Raw genomic sequence first — 15,430 nt, forward strand, 5'->3', positions numbered from 1 at the left:
CTTTTTTTTATTGCTTTATTGAAAGTAGAGGAGGACAAAGAAAGAAAGTCCACGTCTGAAACATGGGATCTTCCATGCTTCATGGGCTTGAACAGCTGCTTTAGCAGAGAAAGCCCAATCTTGTTGGACTGCTAGTTAAGAACCCAAGTGCTTCAATTAGCCTGTTCGCATGAATAGTTCTTCGGTCCAATGCACAACGTACGACGTGCTAAAGTTCAACAGTCAACGCCCATGTTGCATCTTCTGTTTTCCCCCTAAATTAGCAATACAAATTGAAAAGCATGACTATCCATGGTGCCCACTTGAAATACTTATGATAGACCATGTTGTCGACCTGTAGAGCACGGCACGCCAGCTCCAAAATAGCCAACTTTAAGAACCATGGCATGGTGTAATAGCCAACTTGGGACTCATGGAGAGGTTTGCATTGAATTTACGTGGTGACATTTCTTCCGTGTGTTTGCATGGAGTGGTATTTTGGTCCATTATCACTTGCTGAGTGAAGTTCATCTCTCCTGCTCTCGATTTCATCAAAGATAGGTTATTAATTTGAAATTGAATGACTCAATGATAAACACTTCTAGAAATCAATTTCTCTTTGATCTACAGTCCAAAATGTCAATATTGTTCTCTTTCAAGACGTATGTTCCAATCACAATACTATTTTGAGCAAATACTATATATCAGCATAACTATATCATATTCCCATAAATATCATAACATGATGCCTATCTTTCATTTAATTGGTATTCCATAGTGTTTTTTTTATTATTATATTACAGCCTATCGGTACTTTAGAAATACAAAGCTATCAATTCTAAATTATTATGCTCATTATCATTTCACAAAATAATACCTCAAACTAGTTGGATTTCTAAATTTGAACATAATCCACTTCCTTATCCATCTACTTACAATTAGTCACATATTTTAGTAATCTTGTTTTTGACATGTCAAATTCAATGTCCTTAATATTTCAATTCGAAATGCACACCATTCTATCTTAATCCTATTTCATCTCACTCAATCAAATCGATTTCACAACTAGGTCATTCAAAATAAAGTCATTGCAATTTGCAAGGCAAACCACATGCTCCATCTTCGTCCCCCATCCCCCACCTCATTGATGGTTTCCTTCAGAAAATTCAAAGATCTGGACCCCTCCTGCAAAGATGCGACAACAACATCTCTCCTCCCAGTCTTGGAGATTGCAAAAACAAGGGCAAAAGTACAGTGTGTCAAAATTTTCGCACGTCACTCATTTAAATAAAAAAAAATTTTTCATTCACTTGAGTGTCACATTAGAGAAAAAAATCAATCACTTGACTACTAATTCTATCAAATGTCCTATGAAATTTTTTTTTGAATTTTTCAGTTTTATTTGTATTTTGCTTTTTAGTGTCAAAACCTTTTTTTTTTTTTCACCTTCAACCATGAAGGCCTTGGGTGACACTATGAGGGCCCTCGCCAACCGCAAGCAACACCACCTAGAGCAGGCAAGGGCCATCGCGGCCTCGCTAGTGGTCGATGAGGCCCCAATGGCCTTGCCCAAGGCCTTTGCAGTCAAATCTGGGCAAGGGCCACCTCACCCTTACTACGAAGGCTCTAGGTCAGGCCGCAATGACCCTCGCCTACTTTGGGCGACGTTGCTCATGACCACCGAAAGCTGGATGTTGCCCAAAGTGATGGCCTCGCCCAGGGCCTTCATGGCCAAGGGCAAGGTGGTTGTGGTTGGCAAGGATAGTGACCCTTGTGGACCCTTAAAGAAAAAAAAAAAGTAAAAATAAAAATAAAAATTCAAAAATATAATAAAAAAATATTTTCCTATATCACATTAGCATTTTTCGATTGGGCAAATAGAAAGTGATACTTAAAGTGATCGATTTTTTAAATTTATAGTATTTAAATGAGCGAAAAAAAAAGTTTTAATAGTCAAATGAGTGCGGTACAAAAGTCTCTGCACATATACTATTTCTACCCCAAAAAATAAGAACTAAACTCTCCCAACCCATCTTTTTCCAACATAAACTAAAATCCAAGCCCAATATACAAAATGAAAAGAATAAACTGTGGTCGAAACCGACATGTCCATATCATTTTTTAGCTTACAAAGTCAATCAAAATTACTTTATAATATTTAAAAAATATTTTCCTATCCGAATCCCAATCTCCACGTGGTTGTTAGAGGTGCTTAACATATATTAGATGTACTCATAAAATCGGTGGCGAGTGCATATAATTTTCCGCGGCAAAGATCCGTAGCATGTGACAAAGCCTCTACTTAATATTTTTAAATTAGGGTATTTAGCATGCAAGAATTATATATAAAATAGATGTTGCATCTTATATCTAAATGAAACTAACAGACTAGACATTTATTTGAAGCATATTAAAAATTAAATTTTAAATAAAAAAGGAAATGAATCCACTAAATTCAGGGTTGCCAAAATTCCCAAACTATAAGCAGAATTTCTCCATATCATAATCCGTATTACGAGAACAAATAAGTGCATTAAAGATTATTTTAGATGGAGAGACAGACCTTTTTTCAAAAAGAAAAAAGAAAAAGAAAAAGAAAAGAAAGGACGAAGGGTTTTAAAAAATGACAGGTGAAATTTATTTGAAGAATATGATATCTCTCACCGTCTCTGTCTCTGTCTCTCTCTTCGCCCACCACTTCGCCCGGCAATAGAATCCAGATCTGGCTGTTGAGCGACGGCGGACTGCTGCGTCCACCCCTCCGTCGTCCCGGCGGCTGTGCCTTGGCCGATAGAGCTGCTAGTCCACACATCTGGAGACGCAAAGCGGCGGTCAGCCACGGACGGCCTCTCCTCCGCAGATCTGAGCTCCAACCTCCGCGCCCACCCTCGGACGTCGGCGTGAGTAACAAGCCGCCGCCGTCGTTGCTAGCGACGATCTGAGCGCTCAGATCTGTGAACGGCTCGTCACTTGCGATGACAGCTCGTTCCTCTTCTTCTCGTCCACAGATCTGAAGCGTTCCGTCTTGGACACGGAGGGGCGGCTCGGCCTGGACACGCAGCGGCGTGTCAGTCTAGACGCGGCGCGGACAACTCTGTGGGTGGCGACGCCGGAAGTAGGTTCCGAGGTTGGGCGCAAAGTTCGCCGCTGGTATTTTGGCCCAATTTTTTTCTTAATAATTCAACATCCAAATACACACACACACACACACACATGCAATTTGCAAGCGGCTTAACGTGCTAAAATATAGGCGCGCTTTTTATTTGAAGTGTATTTCTGAAAGAAAAAACGTTTAGAAACAATTTTTTAGGTTACTTTTTTCTTCTTCTTTTTTTCCAGATTTCTATTTTTTAATTTGAAAACAATTTTTTATGCATTATAATTGCCCCATAAATTTAAAAAAAATGATCGTTCTATCAAGTTCCTAAATAATATACTTCTTCTTTTGTTCGAATAAAAAAAGGTTATAGGAATGATTGGAGATTTCTCGGCAGTTTGGGGATTGGATGCTTTAATTAAGGGGAAAAGAAAAGGATTTTTTTTTTTATTGGTGGCCTTTATAGTCTCCCGATGAGTCTTTTTTAAATTTCGGAACTTTGTTTAAAAAGTCCTGGGCACCTTCACTGGTGTCTACATTTCTATCACTTGCCTCGAAAGCCTTCGCTTAATTTCTAAAGCTAGGCCCCGCCACGCCAACTTCTTTTCTCTGCAGGGGAGAGAGAGAGAGATCCGGAATAATAAGCTTCCTAGCTTATGGCGAACTCGGAGGCTGGATCGAGTAGTGATGCTGCACGAGCATTAGGGGGCGAGTATCAAGTATTCCTGAATTTCAGAGGATCCGACACTCGTTATGGATTCACGGATTTCCTCTACCATGGCTTGGTAGATGCAGGAGTCCGCGTATTCATGGATGACACTGAACTCAGTCTCGGCGAAGTGATTGGTGGGAACCTTCTACGTGCTATCAACAACTCTATGATTTATATACCCATCTTCTCTCAAAATTATGCTTCTAGCAAATGGTGTCTCCGTGAGCTTGCGCACATAATAGATAACGTGTCTCAATCAGAGGGTAAAAAAAGTATCATTCCCATTTTTTTTCGCGTGAAACCTGAGGATGTTAAGCTTAAAACTCCACTATATAGCGATGCTTTACTGGAACAAAAGAAGTTATTTCCCGATGAAGTCGAGGCATGGACAAAGGCTCTTGTAAAGGTAGATGAAATCAAGGGACGGATCGTAACAGAGGATCAAAGGTAATTGCTCTCTTAAGACCCTCACCTATTTCTTCTTTTCCTTTTGTTGTATGGAATACGGTGTTTCCTGTCAAATGATTTATTTTATTCTTTTTGTAACGGGAAGTATTGAAAACTACCTCCAACGCTACTCTCATACAACTTTATATCCTCTGCATTGTCTATGATTACCCAAGGAAACTAAGATTTGGTGAAGCAGAATCATGTCTCAATATTCATTAGAAGCTCTAGCAAACTACAATCTTCAATGTACAGCGATGCATTTCTCTTCATGATTCTCCCGTTACAAGTGCTAAAAGTTTTTCTAGGCTTAGCTATAAATGTCGAATTTTTGTTGATGCACAATATAGTATCCACCACTTGGTTACTTTGGCTACCACGTAAGGTAATACTATAGTCTTCAAACATTTCTATAACCTGCATATGAAAAACATGTCAAGTGAATCGTGCTAAATTAGCCCATACTAATTATTCAGTGTACTTGGATCTGGTCCTTGATGTGCTTCAATTTATTCAAGTTAAAGTTTTGACTATCCGAAGTGTGATGCGTGGGTAGATCTAGTCAACTAATGAAAGTGCTTTTGCATCTGGCAGCCAAGCAATGATTGTCAAATTGGTTGTTGAAAGGGTTTTGGAGGAACTGAAGCTGAAACAAAGATTAGTGCCTGAACATTTAGTCGGACTTGATGATCGGGTAAAGCACTTGACAGGGTTATTAGATGTCAACCATCACGATGTGCGGTTCATTGGAATTTATGGAATGGGTGGCATTGGTAAAACAACCGTCGCCAAAGTTGTCTTCAATGAACTACTTCGCCACTTTGGAAAGTGTTCTAGTTTTCTTGAGAACGTTCGAGAGAAGATGTCGACCGAGGATGGCATAGTCCAATTGCAGAAAAAACTACTGTCTGACATTGTTGATTCTAGATCTGCAGGAGGAATCCAGGATGTTGAACAAGGAATGAGGCAGATTGGAGAAGTACTCAGCACTAAGAAGGTCCTTGTGGTTCTAGATGATGCTGATAATAAAGACCATATTAAGAGACTAATAGGAAACAATTCATTACATTTAGGATCTAGAATAATTATTACAACGAGAAACAAGACTATTTTGCAAGGTCGGAATTTAAAGATGAAATTATACCGTATGAGATGCTTAAGATGGATAATGCTCTTGCACTTGAGCTTTTTTGTCGGCATGCATTTGGAAAAACCTTTCCATCGAATGATTATCATGCGCTTTCCAGTGAGATTGTCTTAAGGACGGGAGGACTTCCTTTGGCTGTTGAAGTGATAGGTTCGTTACTTAATAAGAAAGACAAAGCATTTTGGGAAGAGACTAAAATCAAGTTAAGGAATGTACCTGAGGTAGAGATTATGGAGAAGTTGAGGATTAGCTATGACGACCTAAATGAGCACGAGCAACAAATTTTTCTTGATATAGCGTGCTTTTTTTTCAATGAGAAGAAGACCGATGCAATTTACATGTGGGCCGATTGTGATTTTTATCCAGTAAGAGGAATTGATGTCCTTACCAATAGGTGCTTAATAAAGATATTGGACAATGATGAGTTCTGGATGCACGATCAACTCATAGACATGGGAAGGCGAATCGTCCATCAAGAAAGTCCAAATGACCCTGGCAAGCGAAGCAGGCTGTGGATTGCAAAAGAAGCCCTTGAAATAATAAGAACCAAAGAGGTAAGTAAGAAATGTCCGATTTTCAAATAGATGTTGTATATTCTAAGATAAAGGATTCTTGCTTGATTTAGGATGTTTATCATTTTTTTCCTATCCATTCAAGATTGTAAACCATAGTGGTTGGAAGTTGACTAACTTATTCACACCATTGGAAAATTTCACTTGCAGAGGAAGAACGAAGTTGAAGCACTCGAGATAAAAGAATCTTCTTTTATTTCTAGAAGGTTTATACAGTTCACAAATGAAGAGTTTGAAAAATTTCCAAACCTAAGATTCCTCAAGTTAAAAATGGTAGCTTTTACTGGGGACTTTGCAAGGTGTCATTCAAAGTTGAAATGGATTTCTTTGCAGTATTTCCATGAGAGAACTCCTGATTTCAGGGCAGACAATATCTATTTCAATGATCTTCTTGTTCTCAAAATCGAGAACAATTACTTCAAAGATCATTCAAAAGCATGGGACTTGATCAAGGTAAATCACATGTTTTGATTCTAGTCTAATGGTCCCAGTGTTACTATGCATTGATTCTTACACTTGACATGCCATCCTTTTTACAGGGGGCACAGAATTTGAAAGTTTTATCTCTTATTGGGTGTCATCGCATAACGACAACCCCAGACTTCTCTGAGTGCTTGAGTTTAGAGAGGTTGACTATTGTAGACTGCACAAGTTTAAAGAGAATTGAAAGTTTCATCGGAAAACTACAATCCTTAATTGAGTTACGGATTGTAGTGGTCTTACCGATTTGCAAAGATGTTCGATGAAGTGGGGGCACTAGGAAAGCTTGAGTGCTTCTCATTGCGGGAATGTGATGACTTGAGAGAGCTCCCAGGCTCACTTGGGAATTTAACCTCATTGAAAGAGTTGGACTTATCGTATACACGCATAAGGGAACTTCCCAACTCCATTGGAAAGTTAAAATCATTATGCGTCCTCCGTTTCGCAAAACATCAGAGGGAGAATCATGTTTGGCATTTACCTAGAGGCATTGGCATATTGATAAATCTTGAAGAGCTAGATCTCTCTGGGCATGAAGAAATGAAAGGTGAAATTCCTTATGGAATTGAAGGATTGTCATCTTTAAAAATCCTAAATTTAAAATCCACTGGTATTTGCCGAATTCTAGGGAAAATCGACATGCTTTGTCACCTCCAAATGGTCGACTTATTGGATTGTCATGACATTCAAGAGTTGCCGAAATTTCCCACAAGTTTGACTTGTCTACGTATTCGATCTGAATCATTGCTCTTGGTCCCCGATTTGTCGTATCTTACTAGGTTGGATGAATTGCAACTAAGTAATTCCAAATTTGCTGGAGAGGGATCAAAGCCGATCACAGGATGCAATTTATGTTGGATTGAGGGGTTATCTAAACTGAAAAAGTTGACGTTATGTCTGCTTGGCGCCCTTGGACCTTTAGAGTTGGCTTCTCATCCTCATCTAGAATTCCTTGATTTGGCAGGCCTAGACTTAAAAACCCTCATGCGGCTTCCGTCCTCCACCAGCAGTTGGAAGTATTTGCAGACTCTATCGATCAGTCATTGTGAAGTGAAAGACATTTTACTCGAGGGACTTCCACAACTGGAAAAATTAAATGTCCATTCTTGTATACGGCTTCAGAGATTATTCATTCTTTCGAAATTACTTAAGCTACGACAAGTGAGTGTATCATCGTGTCAAGAGCTAGTTGAGATACGAGTTGTGGATCTTTCGGAATCATTGAAAATCTTGGACATTCATGATTGCGAATCTTTGACAAGAATAAGTGGGTTGTTATACTTGAAGAACCTAGAGATTTTGAAAATAAATATCTGCCATGAACTTACTAATGCTGAGGGCCTTGACGAGCTAGAGTCTTTGAAATACTTGGAGGTCACAACGTGCATGTCATTGGGAAGGTTGATTGATGCATCTTGCACAAAAATACCAGATAATTGCCTCGCCTATATAAGTAGTGGAGACCATCTCAAAAATTTTGGTCAGTTCAGAAGAAAGCGGCCCCTGAAGCTTTATAAAGAATTGATTCTTCAGGTACGACATCTTCTTCGTCAATGTGTGGGACTTTTGCATGCTTCCTTTTTAGGCCAAATATCCTCCTTTCTTTAGCGACATGATATCCGCCTTTTCAAAGTTGCCATTTTTTGGTTGCACGCTAATGTCTTAGGTGGTTGGTTTGTTTCCTTACATTAGTCACTCATCTCTTCTTCCTTTTTGGGTGTTGGATAGTCTTAGTTCTTTAGTATTGCTAGCAAACTAATATAATCACTCTAAATATTAAATTAATCAAAATTGCTTTCATAGATAACATGCTAGATAATAGATCATAAATTATCGATTTCAAAAACATTATATGATTCCTTTGCAACTATTTCTTTTTTAAGTTTTGCAATAGGCATGATTAATGCACAAATATAATATCGCACATGTAATAAAGGTAATTATGGACTATTTAATTCGATTATCTCATTAATGCGCTATGGAGAAATTACTGTCCAATTCATAGCTGTACAAAAGAAAATTAGAAAAAAGAAAAAAGAAAAAGAACTCATTAGATTTTACCAAGTGTCACCACATGGGAAAGCGAATGAAGGCAGATAATTTGTGGTATATATGTTGATATTATGATATTTAATCTCTTATAAATTCGTTGTTTTCCTCTCAAGTAAGCATAGTAACGTTTGTTTTGCTTTTTCTTTGTTATTTCTGTTAGACTATTTATGCAATTTAATATAGGGATGATCCGTTTACTTGCAGATTAATAAAAAAAATGTGTTACGCATTTATTTGTTGTTTTGTCGGCGCATGCATTTACAGTGGACTAAACTAGCTTTCCATTTTTGGCCATCAATGAGCACATAGTCATATGTATATATACACATACATATTATGTTTTTATGTTTTATGTCTTTACATTTTTGTGATTTGTAGATTCAACCTGTTTATATCTAGATTATTTTTTCACCAAATCAGAGTAAAAATTTCTACTCTGTTAAATGCATATATGTCTTGTTTCTAAAGGATTGTCTAGTGAATGTGGGATATAGAAAAACAAAATAATGATTCGAAAATTAACAAATGTATCCATTCATATAGAAAGTGAGTAGTTACAATCTTCAAATAAAGAGCGGAGAAGCAACTACTGGAAAGTTTTATTCGCACCGGCATTCTAATACTACTTCAATCATAATGATGAACAAAGGGTAGTTGATTCGTGGTATATATGTTTGATATTATGATGATCCACCTCCTATGAATTTGTTGTGTTGGCCTCTTGAGTAAAGATACTTAGAATGTTTGTTTTGCCTCTTTCTTTAATAATTTTGTTGGAATGTTTATGCAATTTAATTCAGAGCTGATCTATCCACTTGTAGTTTAAGCGATAACTGTGAGACACATTTATGTACTGCTTTGTCGGTGCATGCATATATAGTGGACTCGACTCGCTTTGTATTTTCAGCTACCAATGGGCTTGAGTAGCTACCAATGCATTTTTAGCACCACTGCAAATCGCGAACCCGCGGGATTGTCGTATTTTTATAGTACATGATTATTTCAAAGCAAATCGAAGCGCATATTGCTTGAACAAATAGTCATATATTATATCAGGATGTAACTTTTATATGAGAAACATAATATTTCACTAAAAAATGCAACTTATGGATAAAAAGAAACACTAACTGATTTTGAAGCATATTACTTTACATTAAGAAAGAATACAACGAACATACAGACTTTTTAGACTGATCCCGTGGTTAGGGTTTTTTCATACGAATACAAAAAGTAGAAAATAGAACTCCTTTTCAGTTCCAAAATGCCAAAAAAAAAAAAATTGAATTTTTATCAGTATTGTAATTGAAATGAATATATAACAATTATAAGATAGTAGTCGTGAAGTACGTTAAATTATATAAAAAGAGTAGATTATTGTAATTGAAGTGAATATAAGATGAAGGTTAAGTTCACTAAAATGACGGTATTAAAGTTAGATACAGAGATCGAACTTCATGCGGAATTAGGATTGCAAGACTTACTCCTTTTTTTTTTTGGCGGATTTACTGGGAAAATATTTTCCATCCAAACGGTTGAAAATATTTTTAATTTATTTTCAAGTTTAGTCAAATACTGGAATATATTATCATTTTCCTAAACGGCATTTTTCAAAAACATCACATTTTGCAAGAAACAAACGGAGCCTTAATCACTCGTCACTACTTCCTTTTTTGGTGTTGGATATTGTCGGTTCCTAAAGCAATCTTTCCTTGCTCTTTCGAGGTTCCCAGCTTTCGTTGTAATTTAATTAGTTAGGTTGCACTTTTTTTTACTATTATAGTCATTTATCTCAACTTGCCTTTTTGGTGTTGGATCGTTTTGGTTCTTTATACTGCCAGTAAAGTTGTTTGATATTAAACCTGTAATAGTAGTAATTATGGATTATTTGATTCGGTTATTGCATCTATGAGTTGTAAAGATATTAATGTCAAATGATTTGATCATAGCTACACAAAAAGAAGAGAAAAAGGGATTCAGTAAATTCTAGTACGAGCCACCACATGAGAAAATGAACCATGAACAAGGGGCTGATACTTGGTTGTATGGATATGTTTGATGCTATGATGATTTATCTCCTATGAATTTGTTGTTGGCCTCACGTGTAAAATTAATTTGATTGTTTGTTTTGCTTCTTTCTTTATTAATTCTATTAGACTGAATTTAATTTAGAGCTGATATAATCACTTGCAGATTAAGCAATAGCTGTGTTACACATTTACTTGTTATTTTGCTTGTGTGCATTTACAATGGGCTTGACTAGTTTTCTATTTTTGGCCACCGGTGAGCCTGACTAGTCAACTATGCATATTTATTAGGGAAATTCTCAAATAAAGACCCAAAGTGAGCATATTTTCTCAAATAAAGACCTGAAGTGACCGTTGTCCCAAATAAGGATCCGAAGTGATTAACAAGTCTCAAATAAGGACTTGAACTTGTTGGGCGGCCAAAATGTTCACCGGCCGGTGAGCATGTGACATTTTTTATGGTCGGAATATGGACAATTTTGTCCAAAACAAAATATAGATAGAAATTAACAAACCCTAAAAACAAAATCCCCCAAACTCTTCACGTTCTTTTGACCTACAAAAAACTCTTCACGTTTTCACGTTTTTCTTCTTTTGCTCTTCATCTTCTTTGTTCTTTATCCTCTCTTGCTTGGAGCACCGAAATTTTCTGTTAATGGAACACGAATTGAGAGAGAGAAGGAGGGAGGGAGGGAGGGAGTACATTTGGGACTCGGGGAGCTAGGGATCTTGTTCCATTAACAGGGAATTTAGGTTCTCCAAATGAGAAGGGACAAAGAACATAAAAGATGAAGAGCAGAAGTAGAAGAACGTGAAGAGTTTGAGAGTTTTGTTTTTGGGGTTTGTTAATTTCTATCTATATTTTTTTGGGACAAAATTGTCCATATTTTTTTGGGGTTTGTTGCGTGCTCGTCGGCCGATGACCATTTTGGTCGGCTGACAGGTTCAGGTCCTTATTTGAGACTTGTTAGCCACTTCAAGTCCTTATTTAGAACAACGGTTACTTCAGGTCCTTATTTGAGAAAGTAGGCTCACTTTAAGTCCTTATTTGAGATTTTCCCTATTTAGTACTATAGCATATTGCCACCAGGCAGGTTCAAGTCTTTTGCATAGTGCATGATTATTTCAAAGTAAATTAAAAGCATGCGTTGCTTGAACAAATAGTCATATGTCATGTCACAATGCAACTTTTATAAAAGTGAACATATTATTTCACTAAAAGGGCAAGACACTAATTAATTTTGAAGCATATGACTTTAAATTAATAAAGAATACAACGACATACAGACTTTCATAAAATGATTTGAAACAATGTGTCCCATGTTTATGGATTTTTCTTTCAAAAAGTATAAAATAGAAAACTCTTTTTTAGTTACATAATGCAAAGCAATTCGATATACATTGTGCATGCATTTGCATTTTGTGATTGGTAGATTCAACCTTTTTATGTCTAGATTATTTTATTTTTTTTTGGTAAGGATTTTATGTCTAGATTATTTTTTATTTTTTTTGGTGAAGATGTCTAGATTATTTCTTATCACTAAATCAGAGAAAATTTCTACTCTGTTAATGCATTTACTTCTTGCTTCCGAAGGATTGTCTAGTGATAGTTGGATATAGAGAAACAAAACAATAATTCGAAAATTAACTAATATCTGCATTCATATAGAAATTGAGGAGTTACAATTCTCAAATCAAGAGTAGAAAAAATGGCTGTTGGAAAGCTTTATTTACATTGGCGTTATAATACTTCTTCTTTTGTCCCATTAAAAAAGGAATCTCTGATGAGATAGTCCTCCTAAGATTTTAATTTAAATTTATATCAAGTACTTAGCTAAAGTTCAAATTCAATTAATAAAAGAAAAACCAAATAAGTATTACTCACTCTTTCGCTAGACATTTAAGTATTTAATTCTAGATCTGTCTATAACTAATGAATGATGTATGTGTCATGTTGGATTTATGATAAGTATGCACAAAGGTTTAATATGTCCGATATATATGTTGTTGGGGGGCTCACTTTGAACTTATTACATCATAGATGGATGATCCCTTCACAATCAGATTCCACCTTGGAGTAAAGAAGCCTAGTGAGGGGTTTGAGTTTGCTGGTGGAATATTAAGAGAAAAAAAAGACGTCACTCCAGATTCAGTGACATATGAAGGATTGATTGCTGACGTTAAAGGTTTTGGCTTTCGTATGAAGAGAATGTGGTATGAGACCCCCGGTGTATACCATGAGTTGACCATAGAGATCAAGAATGATGGGCAAGTGAAGGGAATGGTGCAATTAGCGTCAAAAAGGGGATTGATTCATTTATACGTCGAGGGAGGGTTTGACAGTGAGTGGAAGGGAGAGTTCGATAACGAGATATTGGAGATGTTAAGTGAGGAATATAGAATGAAGAATGATGTGTTTTCGGACGAGGATGGAGTTGAGTGGGACGTTTCAGGTCCCGATGAATACTCAGACTCTGCATCTGTGGGTAATAGCGAAACCGATGGCACCTCCTCCATTGATGATTTCCAGTCAGAGCCGGGTGATGCTAAACGTTTTGAGGACACAGGAAATAGAAGGCAAATGACGGACCGAAGGATTTGGCACTATGGCAGTGTCGCCAGAAGGAAAACGGCGAGAATGGAAAATCGGAAGAAGGACAATGATGAGAGTTGGGAACCTGCCAACCAAAATGATGTTCTCCGGTCGAGTTGCCAAAGGTGCCAAGGAGCTGAACATGATGAGAAATCCTGCAAAGCCGCAACTGAAGTTGAGGATCAAAGACACCTTTCTCCTGTAAGTACTGAAGATTTGCATTATCTTAATTGTGTAGTCCTTAAAACTTTTGTAGAATTTTTTACGTGGTCCAGGTCAAGAGAGATAGAACTGTGGCAACTAACCAACTACCTAAGAAAACAGGCAGAGGAAGTGGGGCCATATATGCGTCATCCCCAGGAAGGGATCTTGCAAAAAGAGGTAGAGGAAGGGATATAGCTTCAAGTTCAAGAAACAACAAAAGTTTGAGTTCGGGCAAGGACACAACTTCCATAGCAGGAAAGTACACGGCATCAAATTCAGGAAGGAGCATATCTTCAATTTCACAAAGCAGCGTGACTTCGAGTTTGGGATGGGGCAGAGGTTCAACTTCAGGAAGGGGCACAGCTTTGAGTTCAGGAAGAGACACAAATTTTATTTTAGGAAGGGTAGAGGTTCAAGATCAAAAAGGGGCACAACTAATATGGGCGCAAGTTCAAGTTCTGGCAGGAGCATAGCGTCAAGTTCACGAAGCAGCAGGACTTTGAGTACAGAACGGGGCAGAGGTTCCCCTTCAGGAAATAGCATGACTGTGAATTCTGTAAAGGGCGCAACTGTGAGTTTAGAAAGGGGCACAACTAGAACGGGTGCAAATTTGAGATCAGGAACGGACAAGGGTTCAAGCTTGGCCAAGACCAAGCCTCAAACATCTAGTTCATGATAAACTAAATCAAGGTAAAGTACAAGTTTCCTCGAATGTTCTTCCATCTCTCTTTTCAGAGACTCAAAACCAACATGTGCTTATGAAACTACGTTTGGGTAATTTCTGTTGCAGATGCAAGGCAAAAACATGTTACAAGAAATTCAAGGTTGGCTAGAAGATCACAAACGAAAACATCAGGACGAGTTGTTCTAACTCGGGATGGTAAAGGAGCAATTTCAGGACTAGTTTGAATCGGGTTTCTTGTTGGTATTCGTTTTCGTTTGCTTGTCATAATTTGTTAGCTATATGAATACAGAAATTGTGAAGCTACTGCTATGTTACTATTAAGGATGTTATGGACAGCTTTTCTATCATTTCAGTGTGTAAAAAATATTCTAATGCAAAATGTTTTCCTTACGAAATCAGTAATGTTTACAAGTAGTTGTCAAAGTTTCAAAACTTCAGAAAATATCATGCCTGAAATAGTTGCTGGGCGATGCATGGCCCTATTAACCTTGTGTGAGTTGACTGACAATCCCCGCACAGGGAAATAAAAAGGGATAAGGTTTTGAGAGTCCCTAAACTATTGCAAAATATTCAATCAGATTTCTCAACATTGCAAAAGCATAATGTGGATTTATAAGCGAAAGGTGACTCTAAAATTTTACCCTATTAGTCTTTTTGGAAATTCCTCATATAGAGAGAAAGATAGATAATGAATGATCAAGACAAGTTTAGACAGTTGAAAGTTTGGTGTCAATTGTCTTGAGAATAGTCAAAAGATAATTTTTACCAAAGGTATCTTGATGGAGACCCCACTATAAGACCTCTTGGTGAAGATGGAGGAATGTTAGAGTCGGTTCTTCCATTAAACATAGTACCAACATGGCATCTCATGTGGCAATTATAATATAAAAGGTTATTGTCAAAACTTCAACAAGTAAAAATCTAGAAAAGGACGAAAAATCTGAAAAACTATAAAGAAACATCAAGCAGAAAATCATATTGGAGAAATGCATGAAGTAGTTTTGAAATGGGTTGCATTCGTTTTGCCTTAAGACGAACTCAATCCGCAAGAAACCAAATTAATCCATGAAATTCGTGAGAAATGCATTTGTGCCCTTCTAGTTTTGCCCATAATTAGGCAGTTGCATTCTTTGCTCACCTTGATCGTCTCCACTCGCTCACGAAGCTTCTAGAGAAGCTGAAGACGGTTTTATGTGGCATTACTCATCTTCATGTTATGTCAACGACCCGTATAAATTTACATTTCATCAGAAGTATCTCCCCATGAGAAACTAAAATTTATGAGCAGAGAACATTGAAGTATGGTAAGTGAAAACAACTCAATTACATACTATCCCTTCGCTTTGACGATGATAGAGAATAGAGATCTTTTATTGCTTATATGGAGAGAAGCAGGACGACCTGAAAGAAAGTAAATGTCTAAAACATGACATCTTCC

The 15,430-nt window shown here is 37.2% G+C and overlaps 2 protein-coding genes across 2 annotated transcripts; both read left to right on the forward strand.

Annotated features, from left to right (window-relative positions):
* The first annotated feature begins 3,469 nt into the window (after nucleotides 1–3,469).
* Nucleotides 3,470–6,402, forward strand: LOC104439959 (disease resistance protein RUN1). The gene is made up of 2 exons (XM_039308802.1): nucleotides 3,470–4,235; nucleotides 4,830–6,402. The coding sequence occupies exons 1-2, from the start codon at nucleotides 3,733–3,735 to the stop codon at nucleotides 5,494–5,496; spliced, it is 1,170 nt and encodes a 389-aa protein (XP_039164736.1). The 5' UTR covers nucleotides 3,470–3,732; the 3' UTR covers nucleotides 5,497–6,402.
* Nucleotides 6,403–12,056: 5,654 nt separating this feature from the next.
* On the forward strand, nucleotides 12,057–13,945 carry LOC120292215. Its single transcript, XM_039310419.1, has 2 exons — nucleotides 12,057–13,304; nucleotides 13,379–13,945. The coding sequence occupies exons 1-2, from the start codon at nucleotides 12,552–12,554 to the stop codon at nucleotides 13,778–13,780; spliced, it is 1,155 nt and encodes a 384-aa protein (XP_039166353.1). The 5' UTR covers nucleotides 12,057–12,551; the 3' UTR covers nucleotides 13,781–13,945.
* Nucleotides 13,946–15,430: the final 1,485 nt, after the last annotated feature.

Source organism: Eucalyptus grandis, chromosome 3 (genome assembly GCF_016545825.1).
Source record: "Eucalyptus grandis isolate ANBG69807.140 chromosome 3, ASM1654582v1, whole genome shotgun sequence".
In the NCBI taxonomy this organism is placed as follows: domain Eukaryota; kingdom Viridiplantae; phylum Streptophyta; class Magnoliopsida; order Myrtales; family Myrtaceae; genus Eucalyptus; species Eucalyptus grandis.